General features: G+C 45.0%; 1 protein-coding gene and 1 long non-coding RNA gene across 9 annotated transcripts in view; one reads left to right on the top strand and one right to left on the bottom strand.

Moving 5' to 3' along the window:
* LOC124147724 overlaps positions 1-21690 on the top strand; it is a 227360-nt gene that overhangs the window by 103177 nt on the left and 102493 nt on the right. For all 8 annotated transcript variants that reach the window (XR_006862808.2, XR_007217981.1, XM_046518470.2 and 5 more), the window contains 2 exons: positions 5400-7156; positions 21552-21615. Coding sequence is in view for 6 of the 8 variants with exons in the window: in XM_046518470.2 (XP_046374426.2) it covers positions 5400-7156; positions 21552-21615 (1821 nt within the window). In the remaining 2 variants the exon portion in view is untranslated. The remainder of the gene's footprint in view (positions 1-5399; positions 7157-21551; positions 21616-21690) is intronic.
* LOC124147726 overlaps positions 1-21690 on the bottom strand; it is an 83707-nt gene that overhangs the window by 46279 nt on the left and 15738 nt on the right. The gene's annotated exons all lie outside the window — the stretch shown is intronic.

Below are 21690 nucleotides of genomic sequence, written 5' to 3'. Positions count from 1 at the left end.
GTGATTACCAATGTTTCTCATGGGCCAGTACACCACCCTCCCTCCCTTCCACACATGGGCCAGTACAACACCCTTCCTCCCTCTCACACATGGGCAAGAGTACAACACCCTCCCTCCCACACATGGGCCAGATTACAACACCCTTCCTCCCTCTCACACATGGGCCAGAGTACACCACCCTTCCTCCCTCCCACACATCGACCAGAGTACAACACCCACCCTCCCTCTCACACATGGGCCAGTACAACACCCTTCCTCCCTCTCACACATGGGCAAGAGTACAACACCCTCCCTCCCACACATGGGCCAGAGTACAACACCCTCCCTCCCTCTCACACATTTGCCAGAGTACATCACCCTCCCTCCCTCCCACACATGGGCCAGTAAACCACCCTCCCTCCCTCTCACACATTTGCCAGAGTACATCACCCTCCCTCCCTCCCACACACGGGCCAGAGTACACAACCCTCCCTCCCTCCCACACATGGGCCAGAGTACACCACCCTTCCTCCCTCCCACACATGGGCCAGAGTACACAACCCTCCCTCCCTCTCACACACGGGCCAGTACACCACCCTCCCTCCCTTCCACATATGGGCCAGTACAACACCCTTCCTCCCTCTCACACATGGACTAGAGTACAACACCCTCCCTCCCACACATGGGCTAGAGTACACAACCCTCCCTCCCTCTCACACATGGGCCAGTACAACACCCTCCCTCCCTCCCTCCCACACATGGGCCAGAGTACACAACCTTCCCTCCCTCCCACACATGGGCCAGTACACCACCCTCTCTCCCTCCCTCCCACACATGGGCCAGTACACCACCCTCTCTCCCTCCCTCCCACACATGGGCCAGAGTACACCACCCTTCCTCCCTCTCATGGGCCAGAGTACACAACCCTCCCTCCCTCTCACACATGGGCCAGTACACCACCCTCCCTCCCTCCCTCCCACACATGGGCCAGAGTACAACACCCACCCTCCCTCTCACACATGGGCCAGTACAACACCCTTCCTCCCTCTCACACATGGGCAAGAGTACAACACTCTCCCTCCCACACATGGGCCAGAGTACACCACCCTTCCTCCCTCCCACACATGTGCCAGAGTACAACACCCACCCTCCCTCACACATGGGCCAGTACAACACCCTTCCTCCCTCTCACACATGGGCAAGAGTACAACACTCTCCCTCCCACACATGGGCCAGAGTACAACACCCTCCCTCCCTCTCACACATTTGCCAGAGTACATCACCCTTTCTCCCTCCCACACATGGGCGAGTACACCACCCTCCCTCCCTCTCACACATGGGCCAGAGTACATCACCATCCCTCCCTCTCACACATAGGCCAGAGTACACCACCTCCCTTCCACACATTGGCCAGTACTCCACCCTCCCTCCCTCTCACACATTTGCCAGAGTACACCACCCTCCCTCCCTCTCACACATTGGCCAGTACAACACCCTCCCTCCCTTCCACACATGGGCCAGTACACCTGCCTCCCTCCCTTCCACACATGGGCCAGTACACCTGCCTCCCTCCCTTCCACACATGGGCCAGTACACCACCCTCCCTCCCTCCCTCCCACACATGGGCCAGTACACCACCCTCCCTCCCTCCCTCCCACACATGGGCCAGTACACCACCCTCCCTCCCTCTCACACATTGGCCAGTACAACACCCTCCCTCCCTTCCACACATGGGCCAGTACAACACCCTCCCTCCCTCCCTCCCACACATGGGCCAGTACACCTGCCTCCCTCCCTTCCACACATGGGCCAGTACACCACCCTCCCTCCCTCCCTCCCACACATGGGCCAGTACACCACCCTCCCTCCCTCCCTCCCACACATGGGCCAGTACACCTGCCTCCCTCCCTTCCACACATGGGCCAGTACACCACCCTCCCTCCCTCCCTCCCACACATGGGCCAGTACACCACCCTCCCTCCCTCCCACACATGGGCGAGTACACCACCCTCCCTCCCTCTCACACATGGGCCAGAGTACATCACCCTCCCTCCCTCCCACACATGGGCCAGTACACCACCCTCCCTACCTCCCACACATGGGCCAGTACAACACCCTCCCTCCCTCCCACACATGGGCCAGTACAACACTCTCCCTCCCTCCCACACATGGGCCAGTACACCACCCTTCCTACCTCCCAAACATGGGCCAGTACACCACACTCCCTCCCTCCCACACATGGGCCAGTACACCACCCTCCCTCCCTCCCTCCCACACATGGGCCAGAGTACATCACCCTCCCTCCCTTCCACACATGGGCCAGTACACCACCCTCCCTCCCTCCCTCCCACACATGGGCCAGTACACCACCCTCCCTCCCTCCCTCCCACACATGGGCCAGTACACCACCCTCCCTTCCTCTCACACATGGGCCAGAGTACATCACCCTCCCTCCCTCCCACACATGGGCCAGTACACCACCCTCCCTACCTCCCACACATGGGCCAGTACAACACCCTCCCTCCCTCTCACACATGGGCCAGTACAACACCCTCCCTCCCTTCCACACATGGGCCAGTACACCTGCCTCCCTCCCTTCCACACATGGGCCAGTACACCACCCTCCCTCCCTCCCTCCCACACATGGGCCAGTACACCACCCTCCCTCCCTCCCTCCCACACATGGGCCAGTACACCACCCTCCCTCCCTCTCACACATGGGCCAGAGTACATCACCCTCCCTCCCTCCCACACATGGGCCAGTACACCACCCTCCCTACCTCCCACACATGGGCCAGTACAACACCCTCCCTCCCTCCCACACATGGGCCAGTACAACACTCTCCCTCCCTCCCACACATGGGCCAGTACACCACCCTTCCTACCTCCCAAAAATGGGCCAGTACACCACACTCCCTCCCTCCCACACATGGGCCAGTACACCACCCTCCCTCCCTCCCTCCCACACATGGGCCAGTACTTCACCCTCCCTCCCTCCCTCCCACACATGGGCCAGAGTACATCACCCTCCCTCCCTCCCACACATGGGCCAGTACAACACTCTCCCTCCCTCCCACACATGGGCCAGTACACCACCCTTCCTACCTCCCAAACATGGGCCAGTACACCACACTCCCTCCCTCCCACACATGGGCCAGTACACCACCCTCCCTCCCTCCCTCCCACACATGGGCCAGTACACCACCCTCCCTCCCTCCCTCCCACACATGGGCCAGTACACCTGCCTCCCTCCCTCCCTCCCACACATGGGCCAGTACACCACCCTCCCTCCCTCCCTCCCACACATGGGCCAGTACACCACCCTCCCTCCCTCCCTCCCACACATGGGCCAGTACACCACCCTCCCTCCCTCCCTCCCACACATGGGCCAGTACACCATCCTCCCTCCCTCCCTCCCACACATGGGCCAGTACACCACCCTCCCTCCCTCCCACACATGGGCCAGTACACCACCCTCCCTTTCTCTCCTACTAATACTCCACCCTTACACTCATGGAGAATTGGGAGGGCAATGGTCTGCTGGGCTGTACTGTGGAGGTATGTGACTAATGTGGGTAAACCCCCCACAGTGACAAGGCCAGAAGGCTATCTGGCTACAAACAGACCCGCTGAAAACATGAGACTTTGATATCCCATTATGACGATGTATCAAAGAGCAACACAAATGTGCCTGCCTCCTTGGGAATCCCAATGTCCTGCCTTGCTGTGTGTGCTGCTCGACATACCTGTAATCTCATGTCAGTACAAACAAAGCCATGTATAGCTCATATATATCTGGCTAATGTTTTATGGGAGTGAAGTATTAAGAATCCAATGTTCTCACAGACTGTGATAGAAATGTACAAGACAAGCAGATTTGACCAGTATGTACATGCAGTGCATAGTGTGACATCTCCACACTTGGGGATCGTGCTTGGCCTCTGCTTATCCAATACAGCACACCCCACCCCCCATCACCCCCAGCCCCCATCACTATCCTCAAACACCCCCTACTCCCACCCTCATTCAGCTTTCACATCAAATGGCCCCACACCAACTCTCATCCAGCTACATCCCACCACCCCCATTCAGCCTGTACACTGTATGTAGCATACTGTGTGCTCACCCATGCATGAGGATTGGGAATCTATCCATTCATCCGTGTAGCTCTATAATCCCAGAAAGACAATCGGGATTGCCCTCACTAGTAGACAGCCACACAAGCAGATCAACTATTTTAGTTTTGTTGACAGAAATCTAATTGTTCATTTGTGTCTATCGCATTTTATACCTAAAGACAATTTCATATTTAAATAGAAAAAGGTTTAGTGCTTGACTGGGCACTAGCATTAAGACATGGAGCCTCTGTTAACACAGAGTGGCCTGCTGGTGTCAGGGATAAGATATTAGTTTCCCAGTAGAATAACCTTGGATTGACACATGTAATCTTGCTTGTAGATGTCTTTATTAATGTTTAGAACATGGGTTTAACTATTGCTAACACAGGTGGCACTATGCACTTGTAGCTGTACACAATACTGTAGATGGCATTAAAACCCCTGGTAAGACCGGGTGAGTCATCAGACCTCCCTGGTGGAGAATCAGATGCAGGTGTAAATCAGCTGCGATGTAAATTCATACGGTTGAAACCAATCATTTGCATTAGGTGTTCATGCATATATTCAAAATACAACAAATTAGACTATTAAGACAATGCGATCATGTTTGATCTGCTAAATTAGCTTCAATTCAGGTTTTTTAGTTTTACCAATCTAATCTTCTTTGTAAACATTTGTCTCTTTGAGATGATCATATACATGATCAACTCTGAACACTCAGACGAGGTGAAAGAGAACGACACCACACTTATCCCAGCTTAGCCATGACCAGATCATATCTTCCTCGATATGTAGTTAGGACTTCACTGAAGACCGTGAAGATCCGGGTTGGAATAGGTCTTCAGCAGCCCATGCTTGCCATAAAAGGTGACTCTGCTTGTCGTAAGAGGCGACTAACGGGATCGGGTGGTCAGGCTCGCTGACTTTATTGATGCATGTCATCGTATTCCAATTGCGTAGATCGATGCTCATGTTTTCAATCACTGGATTGTCTGGTCCAGACACGATTTCTTACAGACTGCCGTCATGTAGCTGGAATATTGCGTTAAACAACAATGAAACAAACAAAACTTCACCGACAGGGAACTTACATGCTACTTATTTGCATTATTCTTATTTGCAGTTTTTGAAATGTGGATGTTGTTATTCAGTAAATTAAGCAAAGGTAAAGAAACTGAGTTGAAGCAATAAGATATTGATAGTTACTTTTGTATGTACAATAGTCTAAATCTATTATAATCAATTACCTTTATACCAGTCCGTACTAATAGCCAGGTGATCCTATTTATTTCTTTATAACAGAGAAAGTCAAGTTGTCTGCTGGAAATAGGTTGTCGAAGGCCGAGAGCAGCCTGCGGCGCCAGTCAGAGGACATCACACTGCACAGACCTCAGTTTGTGAGCCAGACAGACTCCAGAAGACTCTCAGAGGATGGAACCAGCACCAAGGTCAATACTGGCCTGGATAAGAGAGAGGACAGCACACTGAAACACTTTGACCTGAGACAGACTGATTCTGACTCCATAGTCAGATTAAACTACCCAACAGTTGAGATCCAATTCTCTACTGAACAGCTGAAACAAACGGTGACAACTAGTGAGGGCGGTAGGGCAGGAAACAAAGTGGGACCTTGCACAGACAGGGCTGACAAGGCAGGGACATCCTCTTCTACAAGTGTGCCCAAGAAGGCAGAGGCAGGAGCTGGAGCTGGGGTGGAGGAAGAAGACTTTCTCTCCAAGATTAAAGCTAGGCTTAGTAGTCGAGAGAAAGGTCAAGGTGGACAAAGTCAATCAATAACCCGAGGGTCACAGAAAAGCAAAGACAGTGGAGGGAATACTGACAAGAGAAATACAGCTAGCTCCAAACCTGGACCCTCCCCACCACATGTTAAGGACAGGAAAGGTAACCTTAGTAAAACAGCAGATGTGCCAGCAAACACCAGGAAGGTTGTTTTAACGGGCAAAGGCAAATTGTTGACACCTTCAAGCTCTGGACAGTCAGAACCTTTTGTTTCAAAGAAAGGCAAAAGTCAACCATTGAAAACTGATAACTATAATCTAATCATTGACAGTAGAAGGGAATCTACATTGAAATCAAATTTGACTGTGAAACTTAACTCTGGGGCAACAAGAGGTTCAGATGCAAAGGACAAAGTTCGTGTCAGCAAGGGAATAGATTCTAAGAAAAGAGTCCTGCCAGATGTTGACAAACTCAAGTTCAAGGCTGGAGGCTTTGCAGTGAAGAAAACGACCGACAGTGAGAAAAGAACTGTGTTTGATAGGCTCTCCCAGGGTAAAGAGAGCCCTAATGCTGTACCCAGTAAACACAAAGGTAATGTTGAGTTGAACCTGTCTGCTGTTTCCCCTGTTACATCTGTGTCTGTGAAGACCATAGTAACTGAAAGTAGTTCTCTAGTGCCTAAAGACCACACACCAGAGACTCCAACAGTCAGCAGCAACAGCAGCACTACGCTCTTGCCAACTACAGCATCAGCCACTTCCAATCAGAAGGATTCGAGCAGAGATCACAAGTTCAGTGACTCTACAGATCAATGTGCCAAACGGACCGGTGACTCAAACAACACTGAGTGTTTTGTGGTGAAATCAGACAAATGTACAGACAAGTATGTGTTTAAGGTTGACCTGAAGCCTAAATCAAAAGGTCTGAGTCGGTCCCATAGTGATGTTCTTCCCCAAACTCGAAGCTGGTTTAAGAAAACTGGTCAGGTAGAATGCAATCCTTTGAAAAGTTTTGAGAATCGGTCTGATATTGAAAAAGCCTTCATGGATATGCTAGATGATATTGACCATGTTAGTACAGCATCTGATACTAAACTGTCTGATCTAGAAATCAGTGATGATGACCTTGACCAAGTTACCAGCAAGACTAGCATACAGACAATTGCTGAGAGTACTGACAATGATAGAGATATGACTATGGATACTATTGTTGCTGGTGTCAACCAACATGTGGAGCAGAGTAAATCATGGATATTGTTGCGTAATGTGAAGGAAGACCTAAGTGCAATAAAGTTCATAGATGAGAATGACAACAGTGAGGTAAGTACTGCCTGATTCATGCAAACTGTGTATAGATATCATTATATGGTTCATATATCAGATCAGATTTCTGTGTAATGTTTGTAATGGCCTGTATGACTAGCCCGACACACAGGCCCCTATGTCTTGTCATCTAGAATCTTGATACAAAGTAGTCATGAGTGAATCTTCTGTTTATCCAGTACAATTCTTCCATAGACCTTGCAGTTGTGACCATTAGTTGGCTGGGGTCACAGCTTGTGTTAACAGTGGCTGGACTTTGGAGTATATACTTAAGTCCAAGTCCATGGTTTCACCAGGTTTTCACAAATGTTGATGTGGTTTTTTTATATTAAAAGACATGAGGGTGAGTCCTTAATAATAAAAACATTATATTCATTTCAAATTATGTATTAACTTGTTTGAGACCATCTTTACGTTGTTAAGGCTCATCACATTGAAAGAAAATATCAGCCTACCAGTGTTATGTAACTGTAAATATTCATATGCAAAGCCACATGTGTTCATTTATACAAAACACAAACAAACTATTACCATGGCACATTGGCCATATGTCATGTTCTGGCTAGGGCTAATGGCATGACACCTTGGTCAATGTGTGTCATACACTTGTACATGTTCTGGCTAGGGCTAACAGCATGACACCTTGGTCAATGAGTGTCATACACTTGTACATGTTCTGGCTAGGGCTAACAGCATGACACCTTGGTCAATGTGTGTCATACACTTGTACATGTTCTGGCTAGGGCTAACAGCATGACACCTTGGTCAATGTGTGTCATACACTTGTACATGTTCTCGCTAGGGCTAACAGCATGACACCTTGGTCAATGTGTGTCATACACTTGTACATGTTCTGGCTAGGGCTAACAGCATGACACCTTGGTCAATGTGTGTCATACACTTGTACATGTTCTGGCTAGGGCTAACAGCATGACACCTTGGTCAATGTGTGTCATACACTTGTACATGTTCTGGCTAGGGCTAACAGCATGACACTTTGGTCAATGTGTCATACACTTGTACATGTTCTGGCTAGGGCTAATGGTATGACACCTTGGTCAATGTGTGTCATACACTTGTACATGTTCTGGCTAGGGCTAACCACATGACACCTTGGTCAATGTGTGTCATACACTTGTACATGTTCTGGCTAGGGCTAACAGCATGACACCTTGGTCAATGTGTGTCATACACTTGTACATGTTCTGGCTAGGGCTAACAGCATGACACCTTGGTCAATGTGTGTCATACACTTGTACATGTTCTGGCTAGGGCTAACAGCATGACACCTTGGTCAATGTCTGTCAGTGTATATTTCCGACAGTTCTTGGCACTGGGAACAGAGTTCATGTTAGTGTAGACATGTTCAAGATGAATGCGAAAAAGATTAAGTTTATTTCCAGAGAACAGTGTCCTTCATTTCCTATTTGACCTTTACATGCCATTGCCCATCCAGTAGCTGTAAATCTTACTTGCTGCTGCCATCTTACCCTTTTAAAACAACCAGTCTATGTTACACTTCATTCTGCACATCTTGTTGTCAGGTTTTATTTAAAAGTTCTCAAACATCACTTTTTGTGTTCCTGTAATATTCATGTGTTGAATGAAAGTTGTTACCTGGTTAGCTAGCTTATGTTGTAGCCTGTTTGTCCACTGTCAGTCTTAAACATGTTCTCTTCAGAAACTATTGCATCAATGAATCTGACACTTCACACCACTGGTGACACCCCAATTTGTTTTAAGGTGTTCAAATCCAATTTCAATATGGCCACCACAGCAGCCTTGTTGAAAAACCCATTTATGGCCATAAGTCAGACATTTCTTGTTCAAAATGTCATGAAATTTGGTCTGTGGATAGTTACTAGTAGGGTTAAACACATATCTTCCATGTTTGTGATATTTTAAATTTTGATCTTTATTTGACGTTTGTACTTTGACCATCTTCCGAAATTCATTCAAATGTATTTCTCAGAGCATAAACATAATCTCCTCACGCTGAAAACATAATCTCCTCACACTGTAAACATCATCTCCTCACACTGTTAACATAATCTCCTAACACTGTAAACATAATCTCCTCAGAAACCATTTGACCATTTTGAAGCTGTAACTTTAATACAATGATTGGGAGCACCTTTAGAATACAGTACCACAACTTCTCGTGAGGACGGTCTCTGCCGTAGGTCACATGTCTCAAAGACAAGCAACCAGTTTTTGTGAGAATCCGTCGGATGCGAAATCGCGACCTTCGGATTGTTAGCCCAACAGCTAACCGACCACGTCCACACTGTGAAACAAAGTGCAAATTTACCTAGTCATGCCTACGACGTGACTTTAGTCTACGGACACTTACGAATGATCCCGATGCCATTTAGCACACTCATCCCATTCCGTAATCTACAAGATACCGAGTGGCGAGGAATGATCCAATAGGGTGCGAACTGAAAACAGCTCCAGTCGTCAGACAACAGACGTAGAACTCGCGAGTGCTCATGAATGACATGGTATTTAATAATTTGTCAGGTGGATTTTGTGACAGAATTTTGTAACCACGCTCTGCTACCAATGTTTGTTGCACAGTGGAAGGCGACGTTCATGTGTCTACTTTTCGTCTTTTCTACTCCACTGGAAATTATACGATTAATGGGGAACTAAACATGATTCTCTTCCTATGACTTAATGGGGAACTAAACGTGATTCTCTTTATGTGACATGTGGGGAACTAAACGTGACTCTCTTCTTAATGATTAAATAAAGAAACTATGCAAGGTCCATGACCACGAATGCAGGAATGAATAACTGACTATAGGAGCAAGTACACACTTTACGTTTCTAAGGGCCACGAATATTGTCCCATCTAGTTTATACCAAGACCACGAATATTGGTCCAACGACAACTAGTTCCTTTCAAGACCACGAATATTGGTCAACGACCGTAAAGTGTGTCTTGCTCCAACGAAAAGCCTGCATTGACGATTGCAATGCATCACGTGTCAGCATTCATTTTCTGCATACGAAACGAATGCCACGATCTGATTTCCGTGAAGCATGTGGCGTTTATTCTAAATGTTCATGTTACATGAACCGAAACAATGTTTGTTTTATTTTTATTATTTTTTCTCCACAACATACCCCCTCTTGATGATAGACCCATGTCTATCAACTAATACCAATACATTTTAACACGAAGACGAACTAACAAACCAACAAACTAACAATCCCGATCAAAATTCCACTATTTTCACTATGTACAAGAAATACTGATCTGATATGCTAAATCTTCTACTTTTGCAGCCTCACTGTACTGGAACATTAATTCTCTGTATCACTGTTCCATTCTAAAGGACAAATCTTTGTCACAGGTCTCGTAAGTTTTGATTGTCCAACTTGAACCTCCACAACTCTAACGTGACCATCCTGTCCAGGAAATATCTTCACTATCCTGCCAACAACCACAAGGTGTATTCGGAGACACCACAATTCACAACGTCATCAACTCTAAAGTCTTTGGTTGGAGTGAACCATTTTTTCCTGACATTGAGAGTTGGCAACCATTCTCTCATCCAACGTCTCCATACATGTCTCACAAGCTCTTGGACTCGTCTCCATCTCCTCCTTGGAGTGAACGATGAATCAATTTCTGGAGCGAATTCTCCTCCCATCTGTCCATGAAGGAAATGGTTTGGTGTCAAAGGTGTCTCATCTTGTGGATGGGCACTCTGGTAAGTCAATGGTCGAGAGTTAACAAGAGCTTCTGCACCTGTCAAGGCAGTCATTAACTCCTCATCAGTAACATCTCCAGCGCTCAATATTGCAAAGATCATGGACTCAAAGACACCACCAAATAATTCCTTTGTTTGTAAGTGAGGTTTTTACAGCGTCTGAGTCCAGTTCTGACACAAGAACCTTCAACTCCTTTGCAGCTCCAACAAAATTTGTGCCATTGTCTGAAATTATTTCCTTTGGCATTCCATGTCTATGTGCCATTCTAAAAAAGGCGTTCAAATAGGATTCTGTGTCAAGTCCATACGCCATTTCTAAGTGTACAGCTCGTGTAGAGAGACACGTAAAGAGACAAAGGTATCGCTTTTGTCGACGTTTTCTCTACCTTGTGTTTTGGTCAACAGTTTCATTTCAGCATCTTCAATTTCTTCAAGATCCAGATCACCTTTTTTACGGATACAGGTTGGTATACGAGAGTTGTTGAAGAATCTGAAAATCCATGCAAGAACTCTGCAAAGTCGTTTCCAGTTTGAAAACCTAGAAGGTTCTAAATGCCATGGTGTTTCTTCATCTGTTTCACACAACATTGTAACTGCCATCTGATGAATTCGTCGTTCAAGTTTATCACAGTTACTGAAGTCAACGACTTGTTTTGGCCAATCATTTTCTGTTGAAGTCAGGAATTCAGGACTGTTTAACCATTTCCTGTTCTCCAATGTTTGAACTTGAGCACCTCTGCTGACAATATCTGCAGTGTTCAGTTGTGAGGGGACATACCTCCACTGACTAGGATTTGTATTCTCATGGATGTATCCAACACGATTTACCACAAATGACTTGAAACTTCTACTCAGACTATTCACCCACCACAACACATTTAAGCTATCAGACCAAAGTGTCGCAGACTGAGGTGTTATTGCCAAGGCCTTTACAACAATATTGAGAAGTTTTACTCCAATGACAGCTGCAAGCAACTCAATTCTTGGAATACTGTCTGCTTTAAGAGGTGCCACATGACTCTTTACATGATTACTTGAGACCACCTCACCTTTGTCCATAGTGACTGCATATACAACAGCCCCATATGCTTCTTGTGAAGCATCTGCGAAAACGTGCAGCTTTGTATTTTCTATAGCAGAAGCCACTTGAATGCATCTTGGTACCCGAATCGATCTAAGAAGTTCTATTTCATGATACCACTGCCATACTTTCTAATTGGGGGTTGATAACTTCATCCCACCCAGCACCTGTTGTCCATATTTCTTGGAGGATAACTTTGGCCCTTATGATGAAAGGTGCCAAAATGCCAAGGGGATCGAAGAGTTTTGCAGTTTCTCTCAAAAAGTTTCTTTTTTTCATGCTAAAACTGTTGTCTTGAACATGGTAACAGAAACGAAAGTCATCACTTTCTGCATTCCATTCATGTCAGACCAAGAGCCTTAACTGAAGGCAACTCCTTCATGTGTATATTGATCTCCTTCAATCTGTCTTCAAGAGGAATGTGGTCTAGAACCTGTGTTGAATTAGAAACCCATTTTCTAACATGCATACCTGCTGAACTCAATAAGGCATTTAGCTGTTCATAGAGTTCTATTGCCTGACCATCATTTTCTACTGAATCCATGTCATCATCCATGTAAGTGGATTTCTGAAGTGTTTCTGTAGCCAAAGGGAATTCTCTTTCGTGATGTTTGGCATGTTCTTGTGAAATATATTGTGCCAAGAAAGGAGAACAATTCATTCCAAACACAACTAAATTCGTAAACATCAGGTGTTTGGTTCTGATCCATACTTCTCCAAAGGAATCTGAAATGAGAACGATCTCCTTCACTGATTACAATCTGGAGATACATCTCAGCGATATTACAAATAATCACGACTGCGTGCTTTCTGAAGTGAAGCAAAATCTCAAACAAATCATTTTGTAACTTAGGACCATGATGAACTGTATCATTCAAGGACAAACCGTTACATTTTGCCGACGCGTCAAAGTCACTATTCTGACTTTTGTTGTTGTTCTATCTGGTTTCACGACAGGAAAATGAGGTAAGAACCATTTTGTTTCTTTAATTTTTTCTTCAGGCACTTTCCTGATGTAACCTTAGTTGATATATTGTGCAATGACATCATCATATGCCTCTGAAATGGTTTTGTCTTTGGACAACTTCTTTTCAATGTTCAACAACCGACTGAAAGCCATATCATAGTATGCTAGTAAGTTCATCAGCTGTCTTTTCCCAAGGAACCCCAACCATGTACCTACCATTGCAGTACTGAAGAGAAGATTGTACAGAACCAAATGCCATTTGATCATTCACACTCATGATTGGAATTGAACTGGAAACATTTTCTATTTCCCCAAAATCGTTGGACCAAAAGTTCCATGTCCTTTTCCCCACTGTGTTCAGTATCAATGTTATTAACGAAGAATGTACCTGTTCCTTGTTTCTGTTTAACATGGAGCCCTGTTACATTCCCTACACACGTCCACCCCAAAGGTGTGAGTCTAGCCACTGGTTCTCCAGGCCTACCACAGACATCACCACGGGAGGAATGCAGTTCCAGGTAATCCATACCTATCAGTATGTCAACGGTTGGCCGTGAACCTAAATTCGGAAACTGTATGTCCCTCAAATGAGACCATTTCTGTGCATGTTTTTGCCAGTCAAACACTTTCCTGCTGCCAGTGACTTCAGGAGTTGATAAAGCTACTATCTACATGTCAACTAAGCCATCAATACTTTCCAATCCAAATTCAACGGACATACTGTCAAAGGTTTCTGTTTTACTGTTAAGGACGTTAACAGATACAGATTTAGTTTGACCCTGCAGACCAAGCTCTGATGCAACATCTTCATTGATGTATGTTTGAGTGCTTGCATCGTCTAACAAGGCATTGACCACTAATCTGTTTTTACCATTCTTCAGTACAACTGGAATGGTTCTAAGTGCAGAGAGATGAGATTGCGTTTTCTTAGCAGACATTGTGGTTGTCTGTGTTCGGTTCTCTGTGCCACTCCCAGAGATAATACCTTTTTTATCAGTTACTAAGGAGTCAGTACAGTGTCTATTGTGATTACTTCCTTTGTAATTGTCATGTAACAGGTGATTATGAGTAGCTTGACAACTGTCTATACCACATTTATCTGATATGGTACATGCATGTCCATGATCGGAAGCAAAGACTCAGTTTCTTTGCCTTATCCCATCGTTGTGGAACATCAAGATTTTTAAATATTCTGCATTGCCAAATCTTGTGATTGGGATTTTTTACAGACATTAAAATGTTGTGTCTTGCTTACACCTTGTGCACCAAAGTACGTATCTAATCTTTGATGTTGGCTAGATTCTGATGTCTTCTCTTATAAGCCATGTTTAACTTCAGAGGCTACAGTATTGAATTCTGTTTCTTGAATAATCCATTCACTAAGAATCTCAACAGATTCCTGTCTTTGTTGCTCAAAGACCCATCTACTATACTGAACTATCATGCTTTCAGTTAACTTTTTCAGCAGCAACGAATACAAACAACCATCACCTAGCTCCTCTATCTTGTCAGTCTCTGTGAGACTAACAACTGCCACATCTAGCATGTCAGCAAACTTATCAAGATCTCTGGCATTCCCTGGGCGTAATGGCTTGATGTTAGAAATTTCCTCTAAATTTAATGATATTTGTCGTATTTTGCCTCCTTATTTCCTCTCAAAACGCTCAAGAGCAATATCAAATGCCACCGCACTATGACCTAAGTTGGCCACAAGCTGTGCAGGTTCACCTGATAGGTACTGCTTGAGTTGCAACAATTTATATTCATTTGTTGCAGGAGCAGTGTCAACACAAGCCATAAATGCGGCTTTCCACCCTTCATAGGTTTTTATATTTCCAGAGAATGTTGGTATTGAAACTCGTTTCAATTGCTTCCATAGATCCTGGCCAATACTGTTTTGATTCAACTTACCTGTGCTAGTCACAATCAAGAGTTCCGTCAATTTCTGGTTTGGGATGTGGAACCTGTTCATCATTCTTTGATTTTTGTTTTGTGTACTTACCATCAGAACTGCAGCTCTGAGCACCATCAACACTAGCTCCCTTATCAGACGCCTGTTTACTACCTTTTGCTCCATGAGAAGTTTGACTTTTTTCTGAATGAAATATAGCAGGTTTTCCCGATAGCATAGACATAGACTAACTAGAATCCAACGTGTTGCTAAGATACACTAGTGCTTTGTCAATAGCTGAATCTATGACTTCCTCAATTTCATCTATTTCAATGCTTGTTTTCTTCGCCTTATCAACTTCACCAGCTTTTTTGTAAGCCTTCAAGAGCTTTACAATTATACAAACAGCTTGACTGTGAAGAGAACAGACTTTATCAGTTGTTTCCCTGATTGTTTTACGTGTTGGAAGTTCTTGTTCAAGCAACTCCAACAATTTATTCTTATTTTTTGTCAACGCTGATTTAGCAACTGTCTTTACTGCTTTACTGCTATTGTGACATCTAAGTCATCATCTGTGGATTCTGTCATTTTGGAATCCACTTTTGATTTCAAACTATGAGACATTATCCTGGTTTAAATGTAGACCTATAAAACCTAATATTCACAGGTAATGTAATGAAAAAAGATTTACAAAGAAACCATCTGAACTATCAAAGTGAAGTAAAAAAGACAAAATATATACACTCAATAAGCAGAAAATCATGTTTGTAACCACGCTCTGCTACCAATGTTTGTTGCGCAGTGGAAGGCGACGTTCATGTGTCTACTTTTCGTCTTTTTTACTCCACTGGAAATTATACGATTAATGGGGAACTAAACATGATTCTCTTCCTATGACATAATGGGGAACTAAATGTGATTCTCTTTTATAACGTGGGGAACTAAATGTGATTCTCTTCTCAATGAAAAAATAAAGAAACTATGCAAGGTCCATGACCACGAATGAAGGAATGAATAACTGACTGAGCGAGTACACACTTTACGTCTCTAAGGGCCACGAATATTTTCCCATCTAGTTTATACCAAGACCACGAATATTGGTCCAACGACAACTAGTTCCTATAAAGACCACGAATATTGGTCAACGACCTTAAAGTGTGTCTTGCTACAACGAACGAAAAGCCTGCATTGACGATTGCAATGCATCACATGTCAGCATTCATTTTCTGCACGTGAAACGAATGCCATGATCTGATTTCTGCGAAGCATGTGGCGTTTATTCTAAATGTTCATGTTACATGAACCGAAACAATGTTTGTTTTGTTTTTTATTATTTTTTCTCCACAACAAACACTGTAAGGATGATGTGCATGAGTGACGACAAAATGGTGAGTTCGCTTTTGAATCAGTACTGAAAAAATGTAGCCTGTGAAAGTGGCTTGTGTGAATGTTACAGGACAGTTTCCAGTAGCCAAAGTATTTGACACAAAACCATTTCATCCTTTTTACTCGACGACTTTGTGTGAAGAATATCAGGAGCGGCTATAGAATCTATAATAGCCACTAAACGGTTAGATTTACCTAACCCTAATGATCGTAAAGGGGAACCAAGGGCTAAGGATAGAGTTCAGGTAATCTCCTAGCCTCTAATAGGGTACCTAACCCTAATGATCGTAAAGGGGTGATTGATCGTAAAGGGATCCAAGGGCTAAGGATAGAGTTCAGGTAATCTCCTAGCCTCTAAACGGGTACCTAACCCTTATGATCGTAAAGGGGTGATTGATCGTAAAGGGATCCAAGGGCTAAGGATAGAGTTCGGGGTAACCTACCCTAACACTAGCGATATTTGGATGTGTTCAGCGCCAATATAATATCCCAAATAAACTGCATTCTTGTGCATAATAAATGAATCGAAAAAATAATATGTGTATGTAAGTTCCCATTTATAACCATTTTAGCCACTTGAATTACGAGAAAAACAAAATAAAAAATATTTAAAAATAAAAGTGCTTTCGTAAACTAGCCCTTGCTATAAAATGTGCCAACGCAGGCTATATTTAGTAAACAAATATTCAAAACTCTCCACACTGCTTGGCGTATTCAATGACATTTCATGTAGAGATGATTGATCACTTGGAGGAGCTTATGCACACTCGATGACCCCTGACATCACAGGGAATTGTTCCACCGGTGTGACTGGCAACAAAATACTACAAATGACGTCATGGGGTATTGTCACGTGTTTGAAAAGTTAATGGTACTGTATTCTAAAGGTAGGCCCAATGATTGTACCTTCCAGACTACATATTGAAAAATCTATTTATGGCCATTACTTGGCCAATATTGTATAAAATACAATGAAATTGGATATGTGTTTAATAAATTAGAATTTTGTTATATTTCAGTTTTTTATGATCATTGTCTTATTTTTATTTAATTGCATATTTTGCTCTATAAACTTCCCCTCTGAAATTGCCAGGCTGCAGGAGTTGAACCTTGGGTGTGTTTCTGCTTCTTTTGTCTTTAGATTTTTGTGTTACTTTGTATGCAGTCTATATTTAAATAGCAATGCTTACAGCAACTTTTCTTAAAAAGTTAACTCTTTGATATTTTAAACAGGGCCATATTTTTGTCTTTTCCCCACATTAGAGGAGATGGGTAGAAGGCAGTAACAAATGTCAAGTATACTTTTGACACACTAGCCGAAGCCACTGCATGGGTCTATCGAGACATTGGAGCTGGCTAACAGAGGATTTTATGAGGGCTTCTAAGGATCAACTCCTGTGTCACGTCATAGATACACAAAGATTTTATGATCTCTGAAATTAAAATATTTTAAAGAAAAAAAGCAGTTGTTAAATAAAGTATTAGGACAATTAAGGAACTCACAGACACTCTTCATTTTTTAGCCTGAAACTGCAGTAATCTAGACTTGCCAACTATAATAGATTTGCATGGTATTGGATATATATTGCTCGACTCAGACACATAATAAGGATATCATTATAACACTGCAGGGCTCAACGTTAGAAACTCAGGTGTGCCATTGGACCTTTTTTGCTGGTGAGCCAGTTTCTATTTGGGTGTGTCTTGTCTTTGTTACCCAGTAAGTAGAACAAAAGGCAGCTAATCCATTCAGATAAAACCTTGTAATTACATGAAAGTTGTTATGTTGTATAGTACAGAGAGATCATACTCACTAATATACTGACTAAGTTGTTTCATGAAACATACGCATGATGGGAACATAATGATGATATATTGAGTGTCTTTTTCGTTTAAGGGGATTAAACCTTTTTCCAACTTCAGTTCCACTAGTTTTGTCAAACTGCATATTGAACACCTAATGTATTTTAATGTTCACTGGATTGTAAATGTGTTTCAAGTTTGCTGGTTCTGAAACACCTTGAACCATTGAAGAAAATAAATACTGGTTGACCATACTCTTTGCAAATTTTGCAACATATTAAAGTTTCATCCCTGTCACATATTAACCACATATTGTACTTTGGAAGAGGTCAATTACTTGCATTTATTTTGAAGATTATTTTGGCTTAGTTCATCTGAACTGTCACATGTGTCAGCCATGTCTGAATTCAATTTTGCTTCTCGGGGATATAGGCTGTTTTCCTTGCTCGTCGTCTGCAGTAACTATAATAGAAGTTGCAGCAGCAGACTTGAAGAACTACAAATTAGTGGAGTTTTTCTTTTAAGAAGTTTCTATTTTGACAAGTAGCTATTGTCTATGAGTAATGCACTGTGGTATTTTTTGTAGAATGACAAAAACTTTTCACTGGGATCAGAGCACTGGTAGCCGGAGGGTCCTCCAGTGTCTGCTGCTCCAGGTCTGTGCTGGGTTATATCATCACTGGGATCAGAGCACTTGTAGCCGGAGTGTCCTCGAGTGATGCCTGCTCCTGGTCTGTGCTGGGTTATAACATCAGTGGGATCAGAGCACTGGTAGCCGGAGTGTCCTCCAGTGTCTGCTGCTCCAGGTCTGTGCTGGTTATATCATCACTGGGATCAGAGCACTTGTAGCCAGAGTGTCCTCGAGTGATGCCTGCTCCAGGTCTGTGCTGGGTTATAACATCACCGGGATCAGAGCACTGGTAGCCGGAGGGTCGTCAGGTGACACCAGCTCCTGGTCTGTACTGGGTTATAACATCACTGGGATCAGAGCACTGGTAGCCGGAGTGTCCTCCAGTGTCACCTGCTCCAGATCTGTGCTGGGTTATAACATCACTGGGATCAGAGCACTGGTAGCCGGAGTGTCCTCCAGCGTCTGCTGCTCCAGGTCTGTGCTGGGTTTTAACATCACCGTGATAAGAGCACTTGTAGCCGGAGTGTCATCCAGTGTCTTCTGCTCCAGGTCTGTGCTGGTTATAACATCACTGGGATCAGAGCACTGGTAGCCGGAGAGTCCTCCAGTGTCTGCTGCTCCAGGTCTGTGCTGGGTTATAACATCACTGGGAACGGACCACTGGTAGCCGGAGTGACCTCCAGTGTCTTCTGCTCCACGTCTGTGCTGGGTTATAACATCACTGGGTTCAGGGCACTGGTAATTGGAGTGTCCTCCAGTGTCTGCTGCTCCAGGTCTGTGATGGGTAATAACATCACTGGGATCAGAGCACAGGTAGCCGGTGACACCAGCTCCTGGTCTGTGCTGGGTTATAACATCACTGGGATCAGGGCACTGGTAATTGGAGTGTCCTCCATTGTCTGCTGCTCCAGGTCTGTGCTGGGTAATAGCATCACTGGGATCAGAGCACTTGTAGCCGGAGTGTCCTCGCGTGATGCCTGCTCCAGGTCTGTGCTGGTTATAACATCACTGGGATCAGAGCACTGGTAGCCGGAGGGTCATCAGGTGACACCAGCTCCTGGTCTGTGCTGGGTTATAACATCACTGGGATCAGGGCCCTGGTAATTGGAGGGCCATCAGGTGACACCAGCTCCAGGTCTGTGCTGGGTTATAACATCACCGGGATCAGAGCACTGGTAGCTGGAGGGTCATCAGGTGACACCAGCTCCAGGTCTATGCTGGGTTATAACATCACTTGGATCAGGGAACTGGTAATTGGAGTGTCCTCCAGTGTCTGCTGCTCCAGGTCTGTGATGGGTAATAACATCACCGGGATCAGAGCACAGGTAGCCGGAGGGTGATCAGGTGACACCAGCTCCAGGTCTGTGCTGGTTATAACATCACTGGGATAAGAGCACTGGTAGCCGGAGTGTCCTCCAGTGTCTGCTGCTCCAGGTCTGTGCTGGGTTATAACATCACCGGGATCAGAGCACTGGTAGCCGGAGTGTCCTCCAGTGTCTTCTGCTCCTGGTCTGTGCTGGGATATAGCATTACTGGGATCAGAGCACTGGTAGCCGGAGTGTCCTCCAGTGTCTGCTGCTCCATGTCTGTGCTGGGTGATTACATCACTGGGATCAGAGCACTTGTAGCCAGAGTGTCCTCGCGTGATGCCTGCTCCAAGTCTGTGCTGGTTATAACATCATCGGGATCAGAGCACTGGTAGCCGGATGGTCGTCAGGTGACACCAGCTCCTGGTCTCTGCTGGGTTATAACATCACTGGGATCAGAGCACTGGTAGCCGGAGTGTCCTCCAGCATCACTTGCTCCAAGCCTGTGCTGGTTATAACATCACTGGGATCAGAGCACTGGTAGCCGGAGTGTCCTCCAGTGTCTGCTGCTCCAAGTCTGTGCTGGGTTATAACATCACTGGGATCAGAGCACTGGTAGCCTGAGTGTCCTCCAGCGTCACCTGCTCCAGGTCTGTGCTGGTTATAACATCACCGGGATCAGAGCACTGGTAGCTGGAGGGTCCTCAGGTGACACCAGCTCCAGGTCTGTCCTGGGTTATAACATCACTGGAATCAGGGCACTGGTAATTGGAGTGTCCTCCAGTGTCTGCTGCTCCAGGTCTGTGCTGGGTTATAACATCACTGGGATCAGAGCACTGGTAGCTTGAGGGTCATCAGGTGACACAAGCTCCAGGTCTGTGCTGGTTATAACATCACTGGGATCAGGGCACTGGTAATTGGAGTGTCCTCCAGTGTCTGCTTTTTTGGTGTATAACATGCACCCCTTCTATACAGCTTAATATTTTCAGTATACACAAGGTATGCAGACTGTCATGTACTGTAAACATTTGGGCTTCGTACTGGGGGCTTTCAAAGATCAATTTCATATTGGTCTGGAAGTTTGTCAAGAGGTCCTCATTGGAGCCTGGTGCTTAATATTGCGAATACATTACTTGTAATTGTTTAGATTAAAGAGGAAGGTTACTTTTGTTTCGCTTCAGGATACCATTGCACATGTATACAATAGCAGTTAAAAATACATATATCAGCCTTGGATTTATGTCATGCCACATCTTAAGTAGCCTGACATTTATATATCAGATGGGCCTCACTTGTGTTTCATGTCCTAATGCTGTATGTATTAAATTGTGCCACGCCCTCCTGGCCAGGAGAGTCCTCCTCAATCCAGCCCCTGCAGACATAAATCAAGTGCTGTTTCTGTGTTGTGATATTTGAGGGTTTGAGAAATGTGACACAGATAATAAGGCAGACATTGTTTTAGTGTGTGTTGTGCCAGGCTGTGTGGTCTGTAGCCAGGGTTTGCTGTCCAGCATGGACCTGGTGCTCACAGACATAGTGAAACTGGTCCGACTGGGTTAGTATGAAGGGACTTGTAGGCTGAAGTGTTGACATATCTGTTTCAGGTGCTCGGGAATGTTGATGGAGGGCAACATGGACAAATGACCAGTGGCCAGCCTGCCACTTTAGGTAATATACTGCCTCGCTGGGTAACAGCAGCTGCCTGGATACAGGCAATCATTGTCCTGTGATTGGTGGTCTTCT

The sequence above is a fragment of the Haliotis rufescens genome, unplaced genomic scaffold (assembly GCF_023055435.1).
Source record: "Haliotis rufescens isolate VD_foot unplaced genomic scaffold, xgHalRufe1.0.p SCAF_36, whole genome shotgun sequence".
In the NCBI taxonomy this organism is placed as follows: Eukaryota; Metazoa; Mollusca; class Gastropoda; order Lepetellida; family Haliotidae; genus Haliotis; species Haliotis rufescens.
Note: the sequence above shows the minus strand (reverse complement) of the source record. Positions and strands in the feature narration are given on the sequence as shown.